We start from the raw sequence: 25,601 nt of genomic DNA, 5'->3' as shown, positions 1-25,601 counted from the left end.
CCCGCCGGGCCCTGGGTCCCCGCTACTGCGGGGGCCCCTGATGACGTGTGTACTCTGAGCATTTGCCCTTGTCTACTTGTTAAATAATTTAAAAAGTAAAAAAATCATCCTGCTGAGAAAGAACATTCTATTTTATCAAAGCTGATAAAATAATTTTTATCAGTAAAAAATCAGTAAAAAAAATTTACACTTTTGAATGACCTAAAACACAAAACATGAACTGTAACCTCCTCTTATTGGAGACAAGGTAATTACATTTCATTTTTTTATTTTAGTTTTTTGAATGTTTATTTTTGAGATAGAGAGGAGGTGGGGCAAAGAGAGAGGGACAGAGGATCCAAAGCCGGCTCTGCCCTGCCAGGGGCTCAGACTCACAAACCGTAAGATCATGACCTGAGCCAAAGTCAGAATCACACGCTTAACCAATTGAGCCACCCAGGCCCCCCGTGAAGTAATTACATATTAAAAGTCACTGAGTTCTTTCGATTTTGTGTGTGTGCAGTTGACCCTTGAATAACACGGGTTTAGGCAGCACGGGTCCATTTATACGTGGATCTGGGGTTTTTTGTTGTTTTTATAAATACAGCACTGTAAATGTGTCTTCCTTTCTTTATGATTTTCTCAATATTTTCTTTTCTACAGCTCACTGCATTGTAAGAATACAGTATAAAATACATAGAACTTGCAAAATATATGTTAATTGGCTGCTCATGTTCTCCCTAAGGCTTCCGGTCAACAGTAGGCTGTTAGCAGTCAAGTTTTGGGGGAGTCAAAATTTTCAGCTGCGAGGGGGATGGAGTCCGTAAGAGCCACCTGCATATGTCCTTAAGTCCGTCTGTAAATGCTGAGTAAATGTCCTCTGTTGACCAATTTTGTCCTTAAAAGTACAGGTTTTGTGGTGGGTTGTTGGTCTTGTTCTGTGCTCCCCCCCCGGCCCCCAGTTATCTAGATGGACTTTGAAGTTCATCATAAACGTTGGGGGGTTCAAGTGGCCGTGTCCGAACCGGAGCGTGAAGTCGCCACGTTTTAGCTGAGGTCTAAAGACTGTGTTAGTGTCTCAGTAGCTTTAAAAGAAAAAGAAAGCGAAGGAAAACACTGCCCGAGGGAGTTATCGTAATTTTGAGGAAAAGCAGATGTGTGTCCTTAAGGAATTATTCTTACTTACTTGAAAACTAAAAATAGTTTTTTCATAGAATTAGTAACCCAGGGATTAACTCAGTCTGCAGGTTTCTAGCATTTGAAGACCTTTTTGACTCCCTCCCCCGTGGCTGCAGGGTTGCAGTGGCAGGAAGCTGCGGGAGGTTCCCTCCAGCCTCTAAATAACGAATGCTTTCTGCGCTAAATGTCGTCTAATAACGAATGCTTTCTGCACTAAATGTCTTTTCTTTGTTTTTGTGGTTTTATATGGAAACAGTTTGTGACTTTCACCTCGTCCCTTACGGAAGGTGCTTTTGCAGAAGTGGACCTTGGTGTTGGTGCCGCCTGCCGGACTGTGTGTAAAGGGTCAGCGCCCCCCGGGAGGGAGCCCTTGCCCCCAGCTCACCGCGCCCAGTGCTGCCTGCAAACCCCACCAGGGCTTGCTTGTGGGGGAGCTCGGATGCACTAGAAATCCTTCTCATTTCAGTTTTAGTAGTTTGCAAACTGCTGAGCGTGGGCAGCGTACTTACAGGTACAGTGATTTTACTGTGAGGCTTCTTCTCCAAAGATTTTTAAAAATTGTGTTTAATGTTTATTTAGTTTTGAGAGAGACGGAGCCAGACAGAGCGTGAGCAGGGGAGGGCCAGAGAGAGAGTGGGAGACACAGAATCGGAAGCAGGCTCCAGGCTCTGAGCTGTCAGCACGGGGCCCGACGCGGGGCTTGAACACACGAATCCTGAGAACATGACCTGAGCCGAAGTCAGACCCTCAACCGACTGAGCCACCCGAGTGCCCCTCTTCTCCGGTGATTTTTTCAGAAGTCCGTACGGTAGACAAACATTTGGTAGAAGGTACTTTAACAGCCCATCTGAGTAATAAGCCGCAAGCGTATTCTCCCTGTCCCTCTTACACACCCTAATGCCTTTGGCTGCCTCGGGGCTCCCTGGGCCGTGGAGAAAGCGGCTGCACCCCGAGGCCTGGGCTGCGGGGCTGGTGCGGAAGGCGCGCTGCAGGGCGCCCACCCGGGGCACCGGTCCCTGCCCGGAGCTGAGGCTTCCTGTCTGGATCCGGCCTTGCCGCCCAGGGACTTGGGGCCAGGGCATCTGCGTTTTCTCCCGCATTCTAATCTCCTTTTGCTGTTCGATGAAGTCTCCTCACGTCACCATCAGAAGACTTCATTTCTTCAGATTGTCTGCACGTACCGTCTGGAAAGGCCGAGCTGCTGGCCTCGGTACCCCTGCTGAGGGGGATACACCTTCCCGTTTGTTGCTGCCGTCTTGCCAGGGACTGCGGGTGGGTCTGCTGTCGGGAGTGGGTACAACACTGGGAGACTGTTCGTTATGCTTTCAAATAAAGATTTATTTGTATCTTACTGATCACAAAAGCATTTGTATACTGGAAAGAAGCGAGACACAGATGTGGGGCATCTCTTTGATTTAAACTCGATCGCACTGCAGTTTTAATCTACTCGCTCCGGTAAATTAAGCTGTCTCTTTGGTTGAACTTTTCCTGTAATCGGGCTTTTTATCTTTGACATACGGAAGGGAGATAGTTTTTAGAGGAATTTCCAGACCCGTTATACAACTAAATTACTCTCAAGTAATACATGAGCCAGTATTAACTTCTTAGTCTCCGTGATGATTCCTCATGTGGTAAGGTTTCCAGTGAGAAGTAAATTGAAATGATTGGTGATACTTGGTTGGTGTACTGTCTGATCACTTTGGGTACGAGACACATCTAATTGTTAGTGTACAAATATCTGCCCCCTGCAGTATCCGTGCTGCAGCCTTGGGTCTAGAAAGGAAGGTTATCCTTGTCTAGCAGATGAGGAACCTGAAATCCAGGCATTTATTCTTCCAGCAAGTAGACCACCCACTGTGTGCCAGGCCCCGGGAATATGGGACTGAACAGACCAAGGGTCCCACCCTCAGGGGCCTTGCTGTCCACTGGGGAGGAGAGAGATAATCCACAAGATGAAAGATTAACCATAGGGTCCATTAGCCAGGTAGTGGGAAGTGCTAAAGAGAGCCAGAAAGCGGGGAAGGGACGGGAGAGGTGGGCTTGTGGGGGGTGGGGGGGGAGAAGGTCTCAGCCATGGATAAGATGGCCCAGGGAAGGCCTTGCTGATCTTTGAACGTAGAATCAAGGGAACTGAGGGAGTGCGTTATCTAAGGCAGTCTAGAGCTATCTAGGCCGAAAGGGTTTCAGCCATCAGGATGCAGGAGTGCAAAGGCCTAGAGGCAGAAGCAGCAAGGCCATGTGACGGTACTGAAGCCAGCAGGGAGGGGAGAGGAGGAGGAGGGAGGAGGAGGAGGAGGAGGAAGTGAGGTCGGAGAGACAACAGGGTCAGGTCACGTGGCACCTTCTGGGCCCCTTCCAGGACCTGGGCTCTTGTGCCGAGGAGGGAGGCTCTTGTACGGCTTGAGCGGGAACTGCCATGAACTCGCTTCCTTTGTGGTTTTTTTGTCTGTCTTTTTTGAGTTTATTTATTTTGAGAGAGAGAAAGTGAGAACAGGGGAGGGGCAGAGAGAGAGGGAGGGAGAGAATCCCAAGGGTCAGCGCCGGGCCCTCTCGCAAGCTATGATTTTCCGCCGTCGGCACTATTCTTGGTCCAGTCCACGAGGCCGGACGCCCAAACAGCGGTGCCTCCTAGAGCAGCTGGAGTCCCACAAGGAAGGGGACGGCGCAAGTAATGACAGGGCTTGTGGCTCCTCCGTGGGGCCAGGACGCCGGGCGTGCGACGTTCCACAGCTCCTTCTAGGGAGCCCAGTACCGCCTCTCCTGTCCTGTCACGCCCGCCTGTGTTTATGCCTGAGACTTGACTTGAAAGGCTGCGGTGTCTTAACGGTTCGGCGTGAGCCTCCCGCCGGAGGTGGACTTACTGACATGTGCAGATGCCTCTGGGGTGCTGTTTATTTTCTGCAATAGTAAGTTTGCCGGCTTTTACCTTTTCTCTGGTTAGTCTTGGCGCCAGCCTCCACCTTCCCATCGGATGGTTTCAGAGGGAGTGAGAGCAGTCGCACGCCTGTGTGTCGTCCGAGCGAGTTTTCTCCTCTGACGCTTCGTCTCAGGGCCGCACTGTTTCGAGGGACTTCTGTCCCTGCAGATAAGAAGTGATGTTAATTCTCCCATCAAATTCAAGGTCTCCTGATTGGGAACCTTCTAGGAATTCAGGCTAACACGTTTACATCTTCTGTCTGCTTTGATTCGAGCTGCTTTACTGGAAGGACCGACACATCTTTGTTCTGATTGGAAGCAAAGGACTTGAGAAAACCAAGCATTTTTATTAACAATTACTCTATTACTTTATCTCTGTTTAATTCATTTTCATTGGTTATTTGATTTATTTGGTTTATTCGCGTTTTATCATTAGGACTTAGAGGAAAGAGAATGCTTATATAAAAATATATTAGAAGTAGAGTGGCGAAATGTCTGTTAATTTTCTGTTTCTTTCTGACTTTGGGTTGTCAGTGTGTATATGTGTGTGTCCTAAATTTGCTTCATTTTCACAGTTGCTAATTACTGTGATTACCTTGTCGCCATGATTTAAAGATGGGACTGGTTAAATATCATTGGAGGATAATTTTAGAAAAACCAAAGAGACCAATTTAAAAAAAGAATCAATTTTCGGAAAATGAAAAATTACCAGGTATAAACGATTAAATTGGTGCAGCCGTTCTGGAGAGAAGTTCAGTAATGTTTATCAAAAGCCTCAGAAGTAACTGTGCATACTTTTTGACCCAGGAATCCCATAATGCGACTTAGAGGAATCTGTCACGGGAGAATAGTGAGATGCGTGTGGATGTTGCCCGACCGGCCAGCTCCTGGCATATTGCGGTTCACGCTTGGCATGCTCTGGAAGCCGCTCAGACGTTCAGCAACAGGGGATCAGTCTAATGATAGCCCATCCCATATGTTGGATTATCACGCAGCAGTTACAAATCCTGAAGTTTTGAAATAGTTAATGACACGGGGAAATGTTTGAGATACTGCTAGAAATGTTGTTGAAGATTTCTAAAATGTTTCTACACACAAAGGGAATGTCTGTCACAAAGGGAATGTCTGTAAAGAATGAGACTGGTCACACTCTACATTAACAACAGTCATTTCTAAATAGTAGTATTCTTGAGGATTTCATTTTCTTTTTTTAAACTTTTTTTAACGTTTATTTTTGAGAGAGACAGAGACAGAATGCGAGTGGGTTAGGGGCAGAGAGATGAGGGAGACACAGAATCCGAAGCAGGCTCCAGGCTCCGAGCTGTCAGCACAGAGCCCGACGTGGGGCTCGAACTCACGAAATGTGAGATCGTGACCTGAGCTGAAGTCAGTCGCTCAACCGACTGAGCCACCCAGCGTACCCCAAGGATTTCATTTTCTTCTTAATACATTTCTATGTTTCCTCCCTCTCCTTTCTTCACTAAAAATATTTTTATGATCAGAAAGAAACAAATTCCATTTTAAGAAATGTATAGCAATTCAGTCCAACAGAAATGTACCATGGGCCGCAAATTCATCCTTTGACTTAGCCACGTTAAGAGAGGTAAAAGGAAGAAAATTAATACATTTTGATAACCCAAGATTTCAAAATGTTACTTCAACATGTAAACAGAATTAAAAAGTAAAAGATATTTATGTATATCTTTCATGCTAAGACTTTATATTTTTCATGCTAAGACTTTGAAATCTGGTATGTATTTATAACACCTCAATTCAGACTGGCCACTCTTGTACCGTTCAGTGGCCATGGTGGCTCAGGGCCTCTCTGTTGGACAGAAAGCCATCGAATGTTCGAATTCTGTGCTGCTAAGGTAGTTCACATGAATGAAAGGTTTTTACTCTTTGAAGATTAAGGTACCATCTGAACTCATTAAATTCTGTGTAACTGAGCCAGGCATAAGCATATCCCATACTTGTAGATTTTAATTACTGGCTTTTTTTTTTTTAATCTTCTAGAGAATACCAGCCAATGTCAGGTCCCCAAAGGTCAGTTCAGGCGTAGTCTTGGGGCCTGCTGTCCGCTGTGTGAACATCTGCCTCCTGCCTGTCTTCCTTCCCTCATTCCCCTGATAGACGCGTAGACATAAAGAATATAGATAGAAAACACCAGCTTTAGAATCACAGAATCACACTTCACTGGCTGTGATGGAGCTTCAGTTTTTCTCATCTGTAAAATGGGCATAGTAACTCTTCCCCTCACAGGGTTAAAAAGCGGAAGGAGCTGAATGGGTGTTAAGCACTTAACCCAGTGTTGGTCACACGGCAGATACTCAGCCAACTAGCCACCCAGGCACCCTGCATATATACAGATCTTCCTTTAACTAAAACAGGATTTCCATGAAACACTGGCTGTTATTATTTATAAGTTATTCAGATATTTACCGTTATGTTTTATTTAGTTATTTAAAAGCCTGCTACGTTATTTCATGCTGAATTTTGTACTGCACTGAAATTTGAATTGTGAAAGCACCGATTTAGTGCATTAAGCTGTGTTACCTGTTTGTGGTGTCTGTGGGACGTTTTCCCCCTGGCAATCATATTTAGTATTATTCTCAGATTGCTTTCTTATTTTCTGTACTTGACCAGGAAGGCTCTGCTCCCCCTGGTGCTAGAGCTTGTCCGTGGAACGTTTAGTGAATGTTTAGTCCAAGTGGGTTCCAGGCTTGGAGCCTCCACCTTGAACAGGAAGAGGAGAGACTGCTCTCTGTGTGGCTCTGGGAGGTGACCTCACAAGTCCCCAGCCTGCTGGCTCTTGAGCTGTGAGATGCAGCGTGGATTTTCACATTCCACCGGAGGAGATCTGAGGAATTCTGAGCTGATGCTGAATTCCTTGTTTGTTTATGGATGTGTTTTTTAGCCTCCAGGAGCACCAGCCTTCCCCGGGTGCCGGAGGACGCTGCAGACGACAGTTTGCATTTGCCTCAACCCAGGGTTTCTCTGACCGTTCCATTTCCTGGAAGCGTTGCCTCGGGTTTCCCGTCCCGTTAAATCTAGTTTGCCTTCCGCTTACCCAGGCCCCCCCCCCCCCGTGGGCCCAAGCCAGACCGTCCTCTGGACTCCGTGTGGAGAGCTGCTTGGTGGTGTGGTTGCGGCCCTCCGCGTTTGGGGGCTGCTCCCCTCTTCCTTGGGGGTGGCCTTCCGACCGCCCCCCTGCGCCTGAACCGGCACCCGCCCCGCCCACCGCACCTGCCGCAGCCGCTCCTTCCAGACCTTTCCTGGTTTCCTGCTTCTGCCGAGTAAATCCTCCACACGCACGACGCTTCTCCTGCCTCTGTGCCGCTTCTCCCTCTCGAAGGCCCTTGGGCAGGTGCCACGCTTCCCACCTCTTTGGCTCTTGACCCCCTTCCCCGGTGCCTGTCTTTGCCTGAAGGGCGAGCTCTGCGGGTGGGAGGAACGTCTGTTAGTGCGTTTGTTCCCAAAGCGCACGCGCACGTGGTGGGGGGGCACCATGGGGTGCCGTGGGGGCGGGGGCTGGACGAGGGGGGTGCTGTCGTGTCTGCCCCGGAAGTACCGGCCCTCCCCGTCCCTCCCTCGCGGCTGCTCTGACCTCTGAGTTAGGAGCTCCCCTCCCCTTCATTCCAGAGAGAATCTGCGAGGAGCCCTCCGCCCCTCCTTGCTGGACTCGTGCAGTTGAAGTGTATCCTGTTTACATTTCTGGCAGCGTTTCTTTTATTTGGACGGTGGCCAAAGGCGCACAACCCGGCCCTGGTGGGTTTAAAAAAAAAGCAGCAGCCGCTTTCCGAGGAGATGGGCTGTGGCTGGTGGGGGGGCACCTTCGGGCCTCTCCGGGTTCCTCGCGCACCTGCGGCCTTCGTTCTGCAGGAACAGCTCGTTTGATCTGCCAGCGTTTTAGGTGTGTCTGGGCTCTGGAATTTGCTGTGGGAAGAGCTTAGTGAGGAGTGGCCGAAAAGATTCGCTTTGATTGGGGACTAAACTCAGCACATGTAGTTTGAAATGAGATGACAGGATTTGCCGTCTTGGGTCTCCATCCAATAAAGCTGAACCCCCCGCCCCCCACCCACCCACCCACCCAATTGTACATCCCCAGCAGACCAGGACTCTGTTCTTTGACCAGAAGTTTCAGTGGCTGGATTTAGAAGTCGTCTTAAAACTGTGTTCTTTGAACAGTTTAAAGTGTTACATAGTATTGAGATGAAGTCACCAAACGGCTTCAGACTTTTAACTGTTCGCCTTAGGTAACTGAATAAAATGTATGGTTATCAAAAAGTGAATACTTGTGTAACATTGTTACTGAGAGAACGATGAATGGCACAAGCAGACTGCCTTCTCCCTTAACTTCTCCTCTTTCTCTTACTGAGTATATGTGGATTTTAGGATTTTCTTGGCTTTGTGTTTCAGGAAGTAGGTCTTTGGTGGGAAGAAATGAGGCAAGGTGCTAATTGCAGCCTGCCTCCTATATTCTGGTGTCTTGGGAGCACTGCAGCTCCATACAATGATGGCGACACCTGTAACTATCCGTTCTGCAAAAGCACAGCAGGCAGAACATTCCCAAGACTTGATACTCGGTCTAAAAAGGAAGAAAAAGTGGGCCCCGATTTTCGGCAGATGTCCCAAAGGGGAAACCTCTCCTTGATGTCCATTTTGGGTGTTCAGAATAAAGGCGGCAGAGAATGGTTCTTCACTGGGACACACTTAAAAAGGCAAAAGAGACCTCTCTTTTCTCAGTACTTTTTTTTCTCCTCCATATGTAGAGACGTCGATACAGAAAACGACTCTAGCTAACCAGAGTAATTCAAAGTTCGTCAGCAGTTTTCTCACTTTCCCTGGGTTTTTAAAGAGAGAGAAATAAGGAGCCTTTTCTTCGTGTTTGGGTGAAGTTCATTTGGACCGTGTCCAAGCTTGCCTGGGTGGTAGTGTGTGGTGGGAACACAGGCTGCTTTGGGATAGACCAGGGTGTTTTAAGCCAAACTTGTGTTCACCCCAATAATTAGGCAAGGCCTGGTTGGTGCAGTGTTGAAAGCAGTCTTGGAAACGATCGCTCGGGCCTCCAAGTCCGTTTTGATTCCCTGCCTGCATCTCTGACACTTGAAAATGAAACCCCCTGGGAGCAGAGGTTCAGTTTACTGTGTGAGTGAGGATGTGCTCCTTGTCACGCCAGACTTTTTGATGTGTCAGAAGGGCACTGTGTGTCAGACCGCATTTCCTGAGTTGAACTTGAGCGGGCTGGATTTTCAGGAGAGGTAGTTGGGTTGGTCACCTGACCTGGGGCTGGGGCTGGGCGAGGGCTCGAATCCCGACCCAGCCCCTCTGCCGGAAGAGGGGCCTTGTGTGTGAGGACGGTGGGAGCCTTTGTCTGGTTTCCACAAGGGTGCTGTGACCCTGTGCCAAGAACCTCAGCAGAGAGGCCTCTTCTGCCTTCTCTGTACTCAGATATTTCTTGTCCCGCGTAATGTGGAGAATGTGAAACATCTTTGTTCTCTTGGGTTCTTGAAGCTTTTCGAGACTGTCCTTTTGGGCAGGTGGGAGTTTGGTGTGACGTCGTCAGAAAATGGGGAGACGGGAAGGACCCAGAGGGAGGAGTGGGGTGGTTGGAACCCAGAGGAAGGAGAGCTGAGGATTTATTCAAGTCCTGTTTTCCTCTGGGTGGGTTCTAGTCCATTGGTGCCAGGTTGAAATTAACCTGCGCTTCAGGCCCTGCTGAGACCCATCCATCTCATTTTCCTGCTCATCTCCACCCCCCTACCCCACCCCTGGTAAACCTTACCTTTCCACACCACGAAGTCGCCACATTTACTGTCATGGCTGCTAGTTAGCTTTTGAAAAAATGTTTTGGGGGCGCTTGGGTGGCTCAGTTGGTTAAGTGTCTGACTCTGGATTTCAGCTCAGGTCATGATCTCACAGTTCGTGAGATCGAGCCCCCCGCCTCCCTGCCCCCCCACCCCGGTCGGGCTCCATGCTGACAGCGCAAAGCCTGCTTGGGATTCTCTCTCCCTCTTGCTCTGCCCCTCCCCCACTCGTGCTCGCTCTCTCAAAAATAAATAATAAACTTAAAAAATAATAAAATAAAAATATGTTTTGAGATAATTCTAGGTTCCCAGGCACTTGCAAAGATAGCAGGGGAGAGGTATCACGGTTTTCCCCAGTGGTTACATTTTCTAGAACTCCAGTGCACTATCACGATCAGGAAATTGACATTGTTACTATGTGTGTGTGTGTGTGTAGATCTCCAGCTACCCTGGGACCGTCCCCCCCCCCCCGCCCCCGTCCTGCTTCCTCTGCCGTTCCCAGTCCCTGGCAGCCACTAATTTGTGTTCTGTCTTTATAATTTTGTCACTTCAAGAATAGTCTATACACAGAATCACGTAGCATGTGATCTTCTGAGACTGGCTTTTTTTTTTTACTCAGCATAATTTTTTTTGAGCCCCGTCCAGGTTGTTCCATGAATCAAGTGTTCATTCCCTTTTACCGCCATGTCCTTTCTCCTGGTACGGGGGCCCCACAGCGTGTGACCATTTGTCTATTGAAGGACTTTGGGGCTGTTTCCAGCTCTAGGCTGTTATGAATAAAGCTGCTATGAACATTCTTGCACATGTTGCTGTGCGGACGTAAATTCTCATTTCTCTGAGGTCAGTGCCCAGGAGTGACATGGCCGGATTGTTTGATAAATACAGGTTTAATTTTTTAAGAAACCGGAAAACGGTTTCCAGAGTGGCTGTGCCACCTTAGATCCCGTCAACAATGTATGAGAGATTAAACACCTCTGCGCCCTCACCACCCTCTGGTGTTGTCACTGGTTTTGTTTGTTCGTTTCAGCTGTTTGAATACTGTGTAACGGTACCTTCTCTGGTCTTAACCTGCTTTGCCCTGATGGCCGGTGGCCTTGAACATCTGGTCTCTCACCTGCTTGCGTGCTCTCTGTGTGTGCCCTCTGGAGAAACGTCTCATCATGTCTTCTGCCCATTTCCTAACTGGATTGTGTTTCTAACTGTTGGGTTTTGAGCGTTCTTTATAAGTTCTAGATCCACGTCCTTTGTCAGATGTGTGGTGGGTATTGCCTCCCAGTCCACAGAGCATCTTTTCAGCCTCTTCAGAGAGTCTTCTGCAGAGCACAGTTTTAATTTTGATGAAGTCCAGTTTCTTGATGTTTTCTTTTATAAATGATGCATTGCGTCACCTCGGAACTATTCACCGAACTGTAGGTCCGGAAGATTTTCTCCTACGTTCTAGTTTTGCCTCTTGAGTGGATTCTGTATAAAATGTGAGGTTGGAGGTCAGGGTTCTTTTTTCCTTTGCCCGTGGATGCCCAGTTGCTCCCGCATCATTTGTTGAAAAGGCTGTTCTCCCTCTTTGTAATTGGATCTTTATAAAACTCAGTGGGCCACACTTATGTGGGGCCATCTCTGGGTTCTCAGTTATGTTCAGTTGATCTATGTGTCTGTTCCTGTCCTGTCACCAATACCACACAATCTTGATTACCATAGCTATATAGTAAGTGTTGAAATTGAGTTGAGTGATTCCTTTCACTGAGTTTCTTTTTCTAAATTGTTGCAGCTAACCTAATACCTTTCCAAAAATTTTAGGATAACTATACACACACACACACACAAACACACACACACATCTATATACAGCACTCATATATCCATATTCGTGCCCCTAAAAGATCTTGCTGGGATTTATAGAAATTGTGTTAGACTTGTGTATCAATTTAGAGAAAATATTTACTATTTTGAAACTCCCAATCCATGAACATAGTATGTCTCTCCATTTGTTAGGTTGACTTTGGTTTCTTTCGTCAACATTTTGTAGTTTTCAACATACAGGTCCTGGACATGTTTTATACGATTTCTCCTTTCTTAGTGATTGTTGATACGGCATTTTAAACTACAGTTTCCACACGTTCATTGCTAGTAAATAGAAAGACAGTTGATTTCTATAGGTTAATTTTACATCCGGCAAGCTAGCCAAATGAGTTCACGAGGAAGTTTTTTTGGTAGGTTCCTTGGAATTTTCCACATAGACCATCGTTTCATTTTATCTGCAAATAGGCTCAGTTTCGTTTTTCCCTCTTGCCGATCTCTATGCCTTGTACGTCTTCCCTTGCCATTACTGGCTAGGACTACCAGCACTGTATTGGTTGGCACCTCCACAAGTGGGCACCTTCTCTTGTTCCTGGTTTTGGAGAAAAGGGTTCAGTCCTTCTCTGTTAATTATGACATTAGCTGTCAGTTTTGGTGAGTCTTCTCAAAGTTAAGGAAGTTCTCCTCTACTCCTAGTTTTCTGAGTATTTTTAGGGCGAATGGTTATCAATTGTTTTAATTCATAGGTCTGTTTCCCTAGCTAGATTCCGAGTTTCTACAGATCAGACTCTGCTTCATAAACCTGTTTACCCATGGTACCTGTGAGCCTTGGACATGTGTTTGTGGATCAGTAGAAATGGGCCTGGTTACGGATGGCAGACGAGTGTGGGCCCCGAGGAGGGAACTCGCAGGAACATCTGTCACCAGGCAGTCCTGGTCTAGACCTGGAGGACAAATTGCACTACTCTTTTCGGTCCCCGTTCCCATCCGGCTCAGTGTTTCAATGCAGAAATGAAAGTTGTAGGCACCACACATGCTACAGCAGGGATACAAGGAAGGCACAACTGATGATGAATGAATCCGCTCTGACCCAAGTTGTTGGATGTGAAACTTCCACTGAGTTGTACAGTTTAAATGGGGGATTGTATGTGGCATATATCCTATAAAGCCGTTACTATTATTATTTTTTAATGTTTATTTATTTTTGAGACAGAGCAGGAGCGGGGGAGGGGTGGAGGAGAGACAGTGGGAGACACAGAATCCGAGGCAGGCTCCAGGCTCCGAGCTGTCAGCACAGAGTCTGATGTGGGGCTCGAACTTGTCAATGACTAGATCGTGACCTGAGCCAAAGGCAGACGCTCAACCGACTAAGCCTCCCAGGTGCCCTGATTATTACTGTTTTTTTAAAGCAAGTGCCCGGTAGCAGTGAGGTCCTGGTGTTCTCTGTGCCAGGAGACGAGTTACTGCCCCCTGCCGTTCCAGGCCCCACCAGACCACCCTGAGCCTGTGAAGGCTTTTGCAGACAGGCCCCCCGCTGGTCTTTGCCCCCCGCAGGATTCACGGTGCCAGAGAGCGTTCACTGGGTCCCCTCAGAAGAACTCAGACTTGCTTCCATACGGTGTTGCTAATTTGGAAGCCCTGGGGTGAGAATGATGAACTGGACCTCGTTACTGCCCAGGGGGGGCCGTTATCCCCAGGACAGTGTCCCCCGCAGACTGGACACCTACCTGGGTTGAGGCTGTTTCTCCATCCCCTTTCTTAACCTGTCTGTGAGGTAAGAAAGGGGCCAAGAATACTCTATTTCTAACAGCGAGGAACTAAGCCAAATAATGAAAAACAGCCTCTCCTCGTCACTAACAGTGGGGGCATTCAGTCCAGGATGTGCCCACGGGCCCCTGTTTTGGGGGGGCAGGCCGCTCGGCTTGTGCATCTCAGTTTTGTCCCGTCTGGTGGTTACCGGCCACCCGTTGGTGGCTCGCCCATTCGCTCCAGGCTTTCAGACCGTCGTGTCCTCCTGGTGTCGAGGAGCTGCCAGGTTTCAGCAAGTTGAGACACGGGTGAGTTTGCTGCTGCGTGACGGTCAAGGCCTGTGCCGAGGCTCTCTGTCGTGGTGCGGTCTTGGGAGTGTAATTAAACCCTCTCTGTCTCCTTTATCTCCTAGGGCTCAAGGGTCCTCGTGGATGCGCGAGACAAGCTGGGCATCCCGTGGCAGTATTCGGAAAATGAGAAGCACGGCATGTTTCTCCTGGCCTTTGAGAACAAGGCAGGGCTGCCCGTGGAGCCTGCAACCTTCCAGCTGTACGTCCCCGCCCTGAGCGCTCTCTGGAGGGACTCCGGCATCAGGGAGGCTTTTAGCCGGAGGAGCGAGTTCCAGCTGGTGAGTGAGCCCTCCCCCAGGCTACACGATCGTGATTTTCATGACCGGTTTGGCCTTCAGAAGTTCCTTAAAAACTGTCAAAGTACAGGCAAGCTGCAAATTGCTGTACATCCTAATACTCAACACCACGAACAGCAAACACACTGGAGGCAAATGAAGCTATCTAAATGGTTCAGCAGGGGCAATATTCATTCATTCTGGCTAAGTAAGTACAAGGAGTACAAAGTATTGTTAAAGCTCCGTGTAACTCAAGGAGCTTAAAATGTTCAGGCCTTGTTCGTGGTGGGAAGTTAACGTCTCCTTGAAACCGCTTTCCGGCTTGTACGGTGCAGCTCCTGGCTGGCAGGTGGTGACTCTTTCCTTCCAGATCAGCTCCTTGGTTGCTAATCCGAACCGTCCACTTGCTCTCTTTGGGTTCTTTCCTTCCGTTTTAATGTCCAAAAGTTTTGAAATATGCCTGGTCGTCTTTGTCATTTAGATTCATTGAAGACACGCCTGTTTGCGTTCGGCTTTTTCCTAACGAGCCTTCATTCGCTCTAGACAGGGCTTCAGACTTCCCCTGTAACAGGAGCAGCTGTGCCCGCCGTCCGTCCATCCACACCCCGGGGGGCCAGAAGCACCTGTGACTCTCACTCCCTTTGCCCCTGTGAGCTGGGACCCCACATTTTGAACCATCAGTCCCTTTCTTGACAGTTTTGCTACTTTCTACTTTCAAACTTTCTACTTTCTACTTGTCTACTTTCAAACTTTATGTGAATGGTTTCATAGTGAATATGCTCTCCTGTGACTTGCGATTTCGGAATTCATTCGCGTTGCTGGTGTGGCTGTGGTTCCTTCATTTTCTCTGCGGCCGTCTGTCCACGGTGGGAATAAACAGGATCCGTCCGTTCTCTCGAAGCTGTGCTTGGGAACCGTTTTCCGTGTTTTGCCACTCCACGCAGAACTGCTGTGGTCTCTCTTGTGTGTCTCCAGACGCATGTGTTCGGGGGTTTCCTTGCGACACGTACCGGGTGAGGAGGGCTGCCCAGTCCGCGGACGCCTATGCCTCCAAATGGACCAGATGCAGCAGGTCATGTTCCAGGGTGGTCGTCCCTGTAACACGTCTGCCAGCAGCAGAAAAGGGTCCCCGTTAGCTCTCGTCCTCGCTGATACTAGTGTTACCTGGCTTTAAAATCGTGATAGTAGCTTCCTTTTTTCCTCCCCAGGCGACAGGCCCTTGACAGTCTCTCACTGGAGAGATCCAGCTGCTTTGAGAATTGCTGTCCACCTGGTGTTAGACTGTTCCTGTCCCCTCTGCCCTCTGGGTTTACTTGCCAGTCCAGGGACAGGGAGGAGAAAGGCCTGGTCTGGTGACGGCCGTGTGAGGGCCCTTCCTCCTCGGCAGAGAGCAGGGTGGGTGTGCAGGCCGGGGCTCCTCCTGCTCCAAAGAGGAGGCCGCCTGGCCCTTCTGTGTGGTCCCTGAGGTCGACTGCCAGTCACACGCGGAATTTGATAAGCTCTGCAGCTCAGAAACAAAGCGCACAACCGCACTATGTTAGATCTTACCTTTCACAGCGCTTCTGAGACGTAGCAAGGCACACCAGAGGTTTCCTCGTAGGTAGACGAACAAAAGTATCGTCTCTGCCTATGACCTTGTGCTAGCTAAAGACAGTTTTGGGTCTTTAAATGAACTTTGCGATTTATGTGCTAATTCACGTGCCTGTAATATAGAATACGGATAATATATTCACCACTTACCTGTTTTCTGTGATACTTTGAAATTAGGGTCTCATTCGTTACTACGGTACAGCGGAGGTGGCCATGTTGTCTTTTGTGTATAAGTTCCGCCCCGATAGTGACCATGAGTTTGCACATCATGGTCCTTGCTGGGCCATGTGGCAGGCGGACACTCACTTAGCCCTCCCTGCGTGCCGGGCGCTGTGCTGAGGTCGAGTCCCATTTGTTCTGAAAGCTGGTGAGACAGACACACATACAAACAAATAATTGCAGCGAAATGTGCCAAGAAATATAATTGGAGGAAGATACAGGCTACGTTAGGCCTAAAGGGAGAAAGTAGGCACTTCCAGCCGGGCAGGGAGGGATGAGGGGAGGTGTTTATGGGGGAGCTGTGTAAAGATGGGAGTGAGGGGCAGCCGGGTGGTGGGGGGAGGGCATTCAGCAGACGTGCAGGACCGTGAGGCCACCGGGGAACCTCTCTGTGCCTTCCTTGGCACTGTCCCCCTTCTCCTGCTCAGGCCGGTGCGCCTCCCCTGTGGTCACGAGGCGGTGGCGACACAACAGGGTCTCACCAGCGTAGCCACTGCGGGAGCAGGGAGGAGACGGGGCTCGGTGGCGGGGGGAGGCCGCCGGTCTGGCCTGGGTTCCCTGTCCACCCTGTTCCGGCCCAGGGACGAGGGGCGGTGTGGAGCAGCGCAGGACCCCCATAAGCCGCAGAACCACTGTGTGCTTGCAGCTGCTCTCAGGTTTCCAGAAGTGGCTCAGTGATGGGCAGGCGGAGGCCGGCTGCTGGGCTCCCTCGGAAGGCCCGGTGACAGACTGAGAACCGTGGCCCGAGCACCAGTGGTTCTGACACTCGGTCCCACCTCTTCGGATTTACCGCTGCTGGGGCGTTTGCTTCTGCACGACTCTCGGCTCGTTATGTGGTCTACCTCGTGTTCGTCACCACCAGCTCCCCCGACCCTGACCCGTGAGAGCAGCCAGGGAGCTCACCGGGTGCCGACCTGCCTGCCTGAAGGCAGCCAGTGTGCTCTCGAGACTGTGGCCCAACGGCTCCGGAAACGGCTTGGTGTGACCCTAGGTCAGGCGCACCTTCTCGCGCTCAGAGGACCGGACGGTCCCCGGAGTCTCCACGTGACCTCCCGTTGTCCGATCGTGAGCCCAGCATCCGTGGTGGGGAGGCCGCGTGGGCGGACGTGTGGCACGCACACAGGACGATTCACGTCGACCGTGGACACTTGGTGCATCCTTTCCGTTCCTCTTTCAAAGGGGTGGGACGTTGTGTTGGCTTGACGATGTCTTCTGTCTCCTGCTTTGAAGACGGAATCGAAGGCTCCGCTCAGAGGAGCACGTTTACGCTGACGGCCCCGGGTTTCTCGATTCCTGGAAAGGAAAGGATTCTGCTTAGTACAGAGATTTATTTTCCCCCCCGTCACGTTTAAAGGAATCGAGTCTTCCCGACCTCAGCAGAGGAGCTCGGAGAGGCTGAGTGCACCGGCCGAATTGTAGATGGACAGGACAGCTGTTCGTCACAGGCGTGTGTGGGTGCTGCCCCCTGACAGTCCTCCGAGTGTGACAGTTTAAGAGGGAAATGACCCTGTGGCCTCGGGTAACTTTATACTACATACTGGCTCATAATTTATGATTTTATACTTTACGCCATCAAAAGAATCACTGGACGCGGCAGCCTGGCGCCTGACGGAAAACCCACACGTGTCGTGCTCACCTTTTGTGGCCGCCAGGGCTTGACTTCCCGCACGGCCACAATCCGCGTTGGCCCTGCCTCGTCGCCTGCTCCGCCCGGCCCTCACCCCACGGACGCGAGCCGTGTAAGAGCTGTAGAGACGCGGCTCGCGAGCCCTCGGGCTGGGAACGCCCCTCCGTCGGGCCCTGGGAGAGTAGGGCCCCACCTCCTCCTCTGCCTCCTGCGGCAAACATCAGTTAGGCCGCGTGCCCCTTCCTCCATCTCAGAAAAGATCGGACCGGCCGCCTTTCAAAAAGTCCGGACGCCCCGGTTCACGTTCGCGAGCTTTCTTAGGAAGCCTCTGAGACAGCAGAGAGCCAGGCCAAACGGAGGACGAGGCGCCTTGTGGCCACAGTAACTTCCGTGGCTTCGAGCACGCCGGAGACCAGGGGCCCGGCCGTGATGGGCGCGGCCCCCTGCAGCCGGCCCTTCCTGCTAGGGAGGACGTGTGCCCTCAGGGCTTGGCAGCTCCCTGGTGGCTGGCCGGTGGGCAAGGCCTGGGGTGGCGGCGTGCCTGGGAAAGGACAGGTCGCGTCCGCGGGCTGTCTGGGGAGAACACGGCTCGCCGCCGGTCTCTGAAGGCTCCGTGGCTGGTCTGCCTGTGCCTCTGCCTGCCTGCGCTCCGCCCGGCCCGCCCGACGTCCCTGGAATCCTTTGGCCTTTTCCTCTTCGCTCTGCTCTCGAGATGCCCTGTGGTCGTGCTTCTTTAAGGAGCTGTCCTGGGAGGTGTCCGGCCAGAGGGGGGCAGGGGGGCCCCCAGCAGGTGCGCGAGCACAGAGCCTTTAGCGCGTGATGCTCCTTGCGGTGCAACTTGGGGCATTCCAGAGAACCTTTCTGCTTTGGGGATGCGGGTCTCCTGCTGTTGGCAGATGCTGAGTGCTCCTGGGTGTCCGCTCCTCCGTGACCTCTGGCTGCACGTGGCAGGAAGCCCCAGACGGAGGCGCCGTCTTCTCCCCTCATGTCACAAGTGGCAGGACAGCCAGTCCAGGGATGGCAGCCAGGGCCTCTGTCCAGGCCCTTGCGGTGACCTTCCACGGGGCTCCTTGCCTGGACGTGCGCCCCAGACGGCGGCGGGAGGAGGGCCAGAGGAGCAGGGCGACGTCCTCGTGAGTGTGGCGGGAGCCGAGTCCCCCGCTGGTGCGGGCCCTCAGCGGCCCGGTGTTCCTGACGGAGACACACGGCTGCCTGTGCCAGAGGCCCGTTGGGACCTTTCCGCCTCTCACACGATGGGGGAGGGGGTCGGTGGTCCGTGTGGAGCCCCCGCGAGGGAGAGTCGGGTCTGTAAGTTACTTTGGCCCCCCGTGTTGAGCGAGGAGACCGTCGGAAGAGCACGTAATGTGGTGGCTGCTCCAAGTATACGGGCTGCTGGAGATACCTCCCAACTGGGCTTTCAGTCTCGTGTGTCCTTTCTAATTGTGTGGAACGCGTTTGTTCAGCAACTATTTGTGGAGCAGCCACCGTGTGTCCCCGGGAAATAGCAGCCAACAGGCACCACATGGAGCGGACCTCCTGATAAGAAGAGACAGTCGTGCGTGCACCCGCCTGCCCGGGCACGTGTGCTGTGTGTGTCGGAGGAGAACAAGCAGGGACCTGGGATAGAGAATGGGCGGGGCGGGGGGAGAGCCTCGGCGGATAAACAGGGTGGGGGGGCCTGGGATAGAGAATGGGGGGCTAGCTGGGTAAACAGGGCGGCGGTTAGCATATTCCTGGTTCTTCCCCAGTTGCGTTCCCTTCTGTCACGGGAGTCGAGTTGAGAATGTGTCCGCAGAGCCAGGCTACGTTTTCCGCTCTCTCTCTGGTTGAATGTAGCCCTGGGACTCACTTCTCAGTCTTGCTCTTAAAATGACTGGCCACGTCTGCCCCAGCCTGTCCTCCTTCCCTCAGGCTGCCGACCGGTGCCCAGAACCTGGGAGGTCAGCGCACACCCACAGTGGAAGCGGCACGGAGCACGGCAGGGACACCCGGGGCCATACTGTTAAAGACTCCGTAGCTGGGCTTGGAGCCCTAACTGAGGTAGCTTCCCTGAGTGGCATTTGAGAAAGCCCTGAGGGAGGTGGGAAAGCAGGTCTTGTGGTTGTCCGGGGGAGGGGGATGTGTTCTAGCCAGGAGACTAACCAGTGCAAAGGCCCTGGGGCAGGGTCACGCTTTGTGTTCCAGAGCCAAGTGAGCGGGTGGGGTAAGAGGGGATGGGGGCATGGTGAGGGGCCACTTGGAAGGACTTGGGCTTCGGGGGGAAGTGTGGTGTGATTTGATGTACATTTCAACAGGATCGCTCTGGCAGCCCTTTCCGTCATAGAAACAAGGAGGCCTGCTTAGAGGCTTTTGCAGTAATCTAGGTGACAGGGCTGTGGCTCAAATCAGGATGATCTTGGTGGAGGGGATAAGTGGTCAGGGCTGTATGTCTTAGAACTGAAGAGGAATTTGGAGGTCCTCTGGTCTCACTGCCCATCCAAGCTTAAGGATTCCCTAGGCGTCAGCCCTGTGGCTGATATGGAGCCTGATACTTTAATATTTTTTTAATTTATTTGGAGAGAGAGAGCAGGGGAGAGGCAGAGAGAGAGACAGACAGACAGACAGACAGACAGAGAATCTCAAGCAGACTCCACACGGTCAGTGCAGAGCCTGACACAGAGCTTGAACTCACAAACTGAGATCATGATCTGAGCTGAAATCAGGAGTCAGACCCTTAAGCGACTGAGCCACTCGGGCGCCCCTTACTTTGTATTTTAAAATGATGCTGTTGTAGAGTCTGTTTCTCTTCTTTGCGAGTGGCTCCTGGGCTGCCTGTCTGTCTGGAACCAGCCCCTGGAGCCACGGAAGTAAACCCGGTGCTCACGGTGTCTGTGACCAGAGGTGGCTCTGCCGGGAGACACGGGTCAGACCGCACGTCCCAGGCTTTCTGGGAAGCTCGGTCACCCTTCATTTCCTTCAGGTTTCGAGAGCAGGAGGGCGGGAGCAAAGATCTGGAGCAGAGGAGGGCAGGCCACAGCAGTTCACAGGCCCGCACGTCCCCCCACCCCCACCCCGGGAAAGCGCCAGGCCAGCCCTCCTGTGCTGCAGGGGGACCAGCAGAGCTCTGCTCGGTCACTGTTGACCTGGGCTTTGCTGAGTGAGAACTGCGGTCGGCGCACCGCCCCCCTGCACGCTCCCACTGGCTGTGCCTCCCCCTGCAGCGCAGCGCGGGCTCCCGGCCCCAGCCGCTCTCTTCCTGCTCTCCACGCGCTCGCTTCGATCTTCTTAAATGTTACCAGTGGATCAGTGACAAGAGCTCTGTGACCGTCAGTTCGTTTCGTATGTTTATCAGCCATTTACTGTTATCTTGTGTGAGTTGCCAGTGATGCCCTTTACTTCTTGTCTTCCTGTGGGAACGAGTTTCTGTTGGTTTCTATTAGTCTCTTATCAGGTGCTTGTTTTCCCTAACGCTTTTTTTTTTTAACTTTTTATTCTGAAAAAATCATAAATTCACAGGAAGTTGCAGCGATAGTGAATCCTTCACCCGTTTTCCCCCAACAGACGCGACTCCAGCATAAGAAGAAAACAACACAGTTGCCGTTGGTGCAGTGTGTGTGCCTGCGTGTGTCACACTGTTACGCGTGTGCATTCGTGTACACTGACCTGGAGCTCCTCCGTCACCCAGAGATGTCCCTGGTGCAGTCACACGCCAGCCGTGCCTCCGGCGGCCCTCACCCCTGCCGTGCACCAGATTGCACAAATGCAGTCGTACAGCGTGTGCACTTTTGAGGCTGATGGTGCCCTTGAGAGCCAGCCAGCCGGCTGCGTTTGTCGTTTATCAGTAGTATGCCTGATTATTCCTTTTCTTTTTTTTTTTTTTTTTTGTAGAGAAAGTGTGCATGTGGGGGAGGGGGAGAGAGAGAGAATCCCAAGCAGGCTCCGGGCCGTCTGCGCAGAGCCTGACGTGGGCCTCGATCCCATGAACCCTGCGATCGTGACCCGAGCCGAATTTAAGAGTCGGACGAGTCAGGACGCTCAACCGACTGAGGCCCCAGGCGACCTGCCTGTTTATTTCTGAGCAGAACTCCCCAGTCTGGAGGCCCCACGCTTTCGTCTAACTGCAAATAGAGCTAAATACACAGATACAGATACAGAGGTACGTGCGTCGTTTTTTATCTTAAAAGAATAGCTCGGAAGTGTTAGAAATTGGTGAATAATTTCTACAGACAGTGGAGTTCTCTTTCACGTACTGACCAGAGGTTACTTTCCTCATCCTGGTTTGGTACCGTGTATGTGTGTGTGTGTGAGTCAGTCACCTTTCTAACTAAGTTAACTTTCATAGTGTGATTCGTAGGAGAAAACTCAGCCTTCTTAAAACTGTTGAAGTCAGAGGACTTGAGAATTTCTCTAACCAAATCCTCCTATTCGATACTGAGAGGGTGTGAGGCTTGGGAGTTGAAGAAATGTATGTGCAGTAACACAGCTAATGAGCGGCCTGGCCGGGATTAGAACGCAGAGAACTCCGTGTAGCCCAAGCCTTTGAGGGCCTGTCTGGGTCCCGATCCGAGCACCGTGGGGGCGGGCGCACCGAGTTTTCCTCCGGGTGGCTCTTGCCTGAGGACACAGAAGCAGGAAGCCAAGTTATGCTATTCTTGGATCGCGGGCCGGTGAGAACTTACGTGTTCCTGCTCATGATGTCGGCCTTTCTTCCCCCGTTTCGTTAATCATGAATAGTGTTATGTACTCACAGACCTCTAAAATCTCCTTCGGGGGACGAGAAAATGAAGCGTTAAGCATTTTCACGTAGATCCCCGTGAATAATGTGCTGTAAAGTTCTGCCTCTGGAGGGTTTGTGAGCTGGAGCCACTGGGGTGGTCCGGGTGGAAATGGACCTCCTACAGGCACACCTCGTTTCACTGCGCCTCGCACATACCGCTTCCTTTACACGTTGAAGGTCCGTGGAAACCGCAGAACCAGAGGTGGAGCCTGCGGGTGGCGCTGGACGGCTTCCCTCTCACGCTTCACCAGACGAGGACCCGCTCCTTCCGGGTGAGCAAGTGAGGAGGTTTCTGGAGCTGGAACCCACTCCTGGTGAAGGTGCCGCGCGGACGGTCGAAATGACCGCAAAGGGTTCAGAACAGCGCGTAAACGGAGTCGCTAAAGCCGCAGCGGGTGTGAGCGGCTGGACCCCAGGCGTGAAGGACGTTCTCCTGTGGGTAGGATGCTATGGGACAGCATCGCAGGCTGCGGAGAGGCCTTTCGGGAAAGAGTCCGTCAGCACAGCAGACTTGATCGTCTCATTTCAGAACTTGCCAGAACCACCCCAGCCTCCGGCAACCTCCACCCTGACGGTCGGCAGCCGGCGGCCTCCAGGAAAACCTCCCACCGGCAGAAAGGTTTCAGCCCGCTGCAGGCTCGTATCTTGTTTTCCTAGACCTGATGGCATCGCACACTTAATACACTCCCGCGTAAACACAGTTTTTAGGCACAGTGGGAAACCAAAAAATTCATCTGACTGTCTTTACTCTGGCCCTCGTCTTACTGCGGTGATCCGGCCACGAACCTGCAATGTCTCAGGGGCGTGACGGGGGGAAAATTAATGACGGACTGTTGTTCGTTGTGTGCGATGACAAGGCCAGGAACCCCAAGGGAGAGGATAATGTGTTTGAATATATGTTTTTAACTTCTGTACGGCAGACATCAGCCTAAAGAAAGTTAAAAGGGAGACGACAAATTGGGGAAAAAATTGCAGCGTGTGACAAAGGTGTTTCTCCCCCCTGTGAAGAGGGTATAGACAACTGCAACTTGAGACGTTCTCGTGAATCGTACGTGACGAATCCACGAAGGATGGAAAGTCACCATCCTTGCTACTAACTGTGGGACTGCTGATTAAAGCAACAGCGACGTCCGCACTCGTCCGCCAGACTGGTCATGACTGTGGTGGCCAATACCCTGGTCTGATTGGGGTCCCGGGAGGGAGGTACTGATACACAGAGGTGGCAGGGGTGTGACGTGAGTCACTCTCCAGCAGTAACTATAAGGTTTCCGGCTTCTAATTACAGCGGAACTAGTTACCCAGAGACTCCTGCCAAAGGGAACTTACAACTCTAGTGTTGGAAAACCACCGTGGGAAAGCCTCTAAGTGCGGACGGGGGAGGTGGCGAGGACGCACCAGGCCACACCTGAGGGTGAGACCCAGGGAGGTAGGCGCAGCCCTGGCAGCTGTGTCCCTGAGACATTCAGTGATGTGTACCCGAACGACGATGTTTCCTAAGTTTTCAGGGTCTCAAAAGGAGGTCGACCTTTAAGATTGCCAAAGTTGACGACTCTGATCCGAAGTGCCTCTGTAGTGAGCTGAGGCCCCTGGGGGTGAGGTTGAGCCACAAGTGGACCCCCAGACGGGGGGGAGTGGAGAGCACTGCCTGGCTGCCGAGCCAGGGCCCGGCTTGGAGGAGGCACAAGGAAACCCACCGTAGACAGGCTCCTCGGGGGCTTGGTTCTCCGCGTCGTAAGAGCCGTCCGAGAAACCCCCTTGCTGTGAATTTACCTCAAAGTGAGACACCAGATGGTGTGCCTGACTGCCTGATGGAAGCAAGCGGAAACGTCTCTGGAAAAGACTCTTTAGGCCTGAAGCCTGGAGACTCCCCAGAAATGACGTTTTTAAGGATGGGGTTGGGATAGCCAGAGCCACAAGGAAACAAAGCATAATATCTAGAGTCAGAAGAAAGGACAGCAAAATCTGACCCGTAGTGTTGAGGTAGAACAGCTGATCTTAGTGTGTTTGAAAAAATAGGTGTTAGAAGATCTCTTTAGGAAAAAAACTGGAAACTATTAAAAGCAACTTAACATTGTAAAAAAATGTTTATCTTTGAGAGACAGAGCATGAGCGGAGGAGGGGCAGAGAGAGGGAGACACAGCATCCGAAGCAGGCTCTGGACTCTGAGCTGTCAGCACAGGGCCCGACACGGGGCTCGAACCCATGAGCCATGAGATCATGACCTTAGCCGAAGTCGGACATTAACCAGCTGAGCTACCCAGGCACCCCAAAAGTGACTTAACATATTTCAGAAGAATAAACTCGAACTTACAGAACTGAAAAATACAAAACCAAAATTGAAACTCTGTGGATGTGTTAGGCAGTAGTGTGAACCCAATAAAAGAGAATGTTAATGAAGAAGAAGAAATATGGGAAGCAGATTTCAAGCGTGTAGGACAAAAGACGGAAACGGGGCGAGCACGTAAGCGGGTTGAGGGGGCATGGGGTGTGGTGGGAGAAGGTCTGACGAGCGTGCAGGCACGAGTTCCAGAAAGAAGGCTGGAGCAGACACAGTCACTGAAGAGAAAAACACCCGATGACAGTCGGGAGTCCCAGTGAGTCCGCAGCAGGTGTAATTTAAAAGGAGGGACGGTTGGGCCGCTTTCTTCCCAGATGCTACAGCAGAAGCCGCAAAGAGTGAACGACGCTCTGGGTGGAGTCTGGGAGGGTAGAACCACTACTCTAGGACTCTGTACGATTAAGGGCAGAATGGAGACCTCTTCAGACAGAGGAAGTTTATCATCCACAAATACTGAAGGAACCCTGAAGACTCCACTTGAAGCAAAATGGAAGGGATTCCAGAGGGAGGGTTTGAGACGTGGGTAGGAATGAGGAGGAGGGGCGCCGGGGTGCTCCGTCGGTTCAGCCCCCGACTTCGCCTCACTCAGGTCGTGATCTCACAGTTCGTGAGGTTGAGCCCCCATCGGGCTCTGTGCTGACAGCTCAGGTCCCGCTTCGGATCCTGTGCCCCTCCCCCCACTCACGTTCGCTCTCTCAAAAGTAAACGTTAAAAAAAATGAAGACCAGTTATCCATTTTTTTCTTTTGTTGGTCATGCTTTTGGTGTCAAACCTAAGAATTCATTGCCAGATGCAAGCCTGAAAGATTTGCCCCTGTGTTTCCTTTTTATGTTTAGCTTGTCCTCTTACGTTTCGGTGGTCGATCCGTTTTTGAGTTAACTTTTGTCAGCGGAGTGAGGCAGGTGGACGTTCAGTCGTTCTAGCCCCATTTGTTGGACCCGTGTTCTCTCCCCACTGAGTGGTCTTGGCACCCTGGGTGAAAATCCGTTGGTCATGCACGTTGGGTTTATTTCCAGATTCTC

General features: G+C 51.5%; 1 protein-coding gene across 2 annotated transcripts in view; it reads left to right on the top strand.

Annotated features, from left to right (window-relative positions):
• The window catches only part of GNA12 (G protein subunit alpha 12), a 103,028-nt gene that overhangs the window by 30,116 nt on the left and 47,311 nt on the right, over positions 1 to 25,601 (top strand). Inside the window, exon 2 of one of the 2 annotated variants that reach the window (XM_045461580.1) lies at positions 13,837 to 14,052. The exons of the other annotated variant lie outside the window; for it this stretch is intronic. Within the exon in view, the coding sequence (XP_045317536.1) occupies positions 13,837 to 14,052 (216 nt within the window). The remainder of the gene's footprint in view (positions 1 to 13,836; positions 14,053 to 25,601) is intronic. 2 annotated transcript variants of the gene reach the window in all.

This window comes from Leopardus geoffroyi, chromosome E3, assembly GCF_018350155.1.
Source record: "Leopardus geoffroyi isolate Oge1 chromosome E3, O.geoffroyi_Oge1_pat1.0, whole genome shotgun sequence".
NCBI classification, from domain to species: domain Eukaryota; kingdom Metazoa; phylum Chordata; class Mammalia; order Carnivora; family Felidae; genus Leopardus; species Leopardus geoffroyi.
The sequence above is the reverse complement of the archived record's forward strand: the minus strand, read 5'-3'. Positions and strand labels throughout refer to the sequence as shown.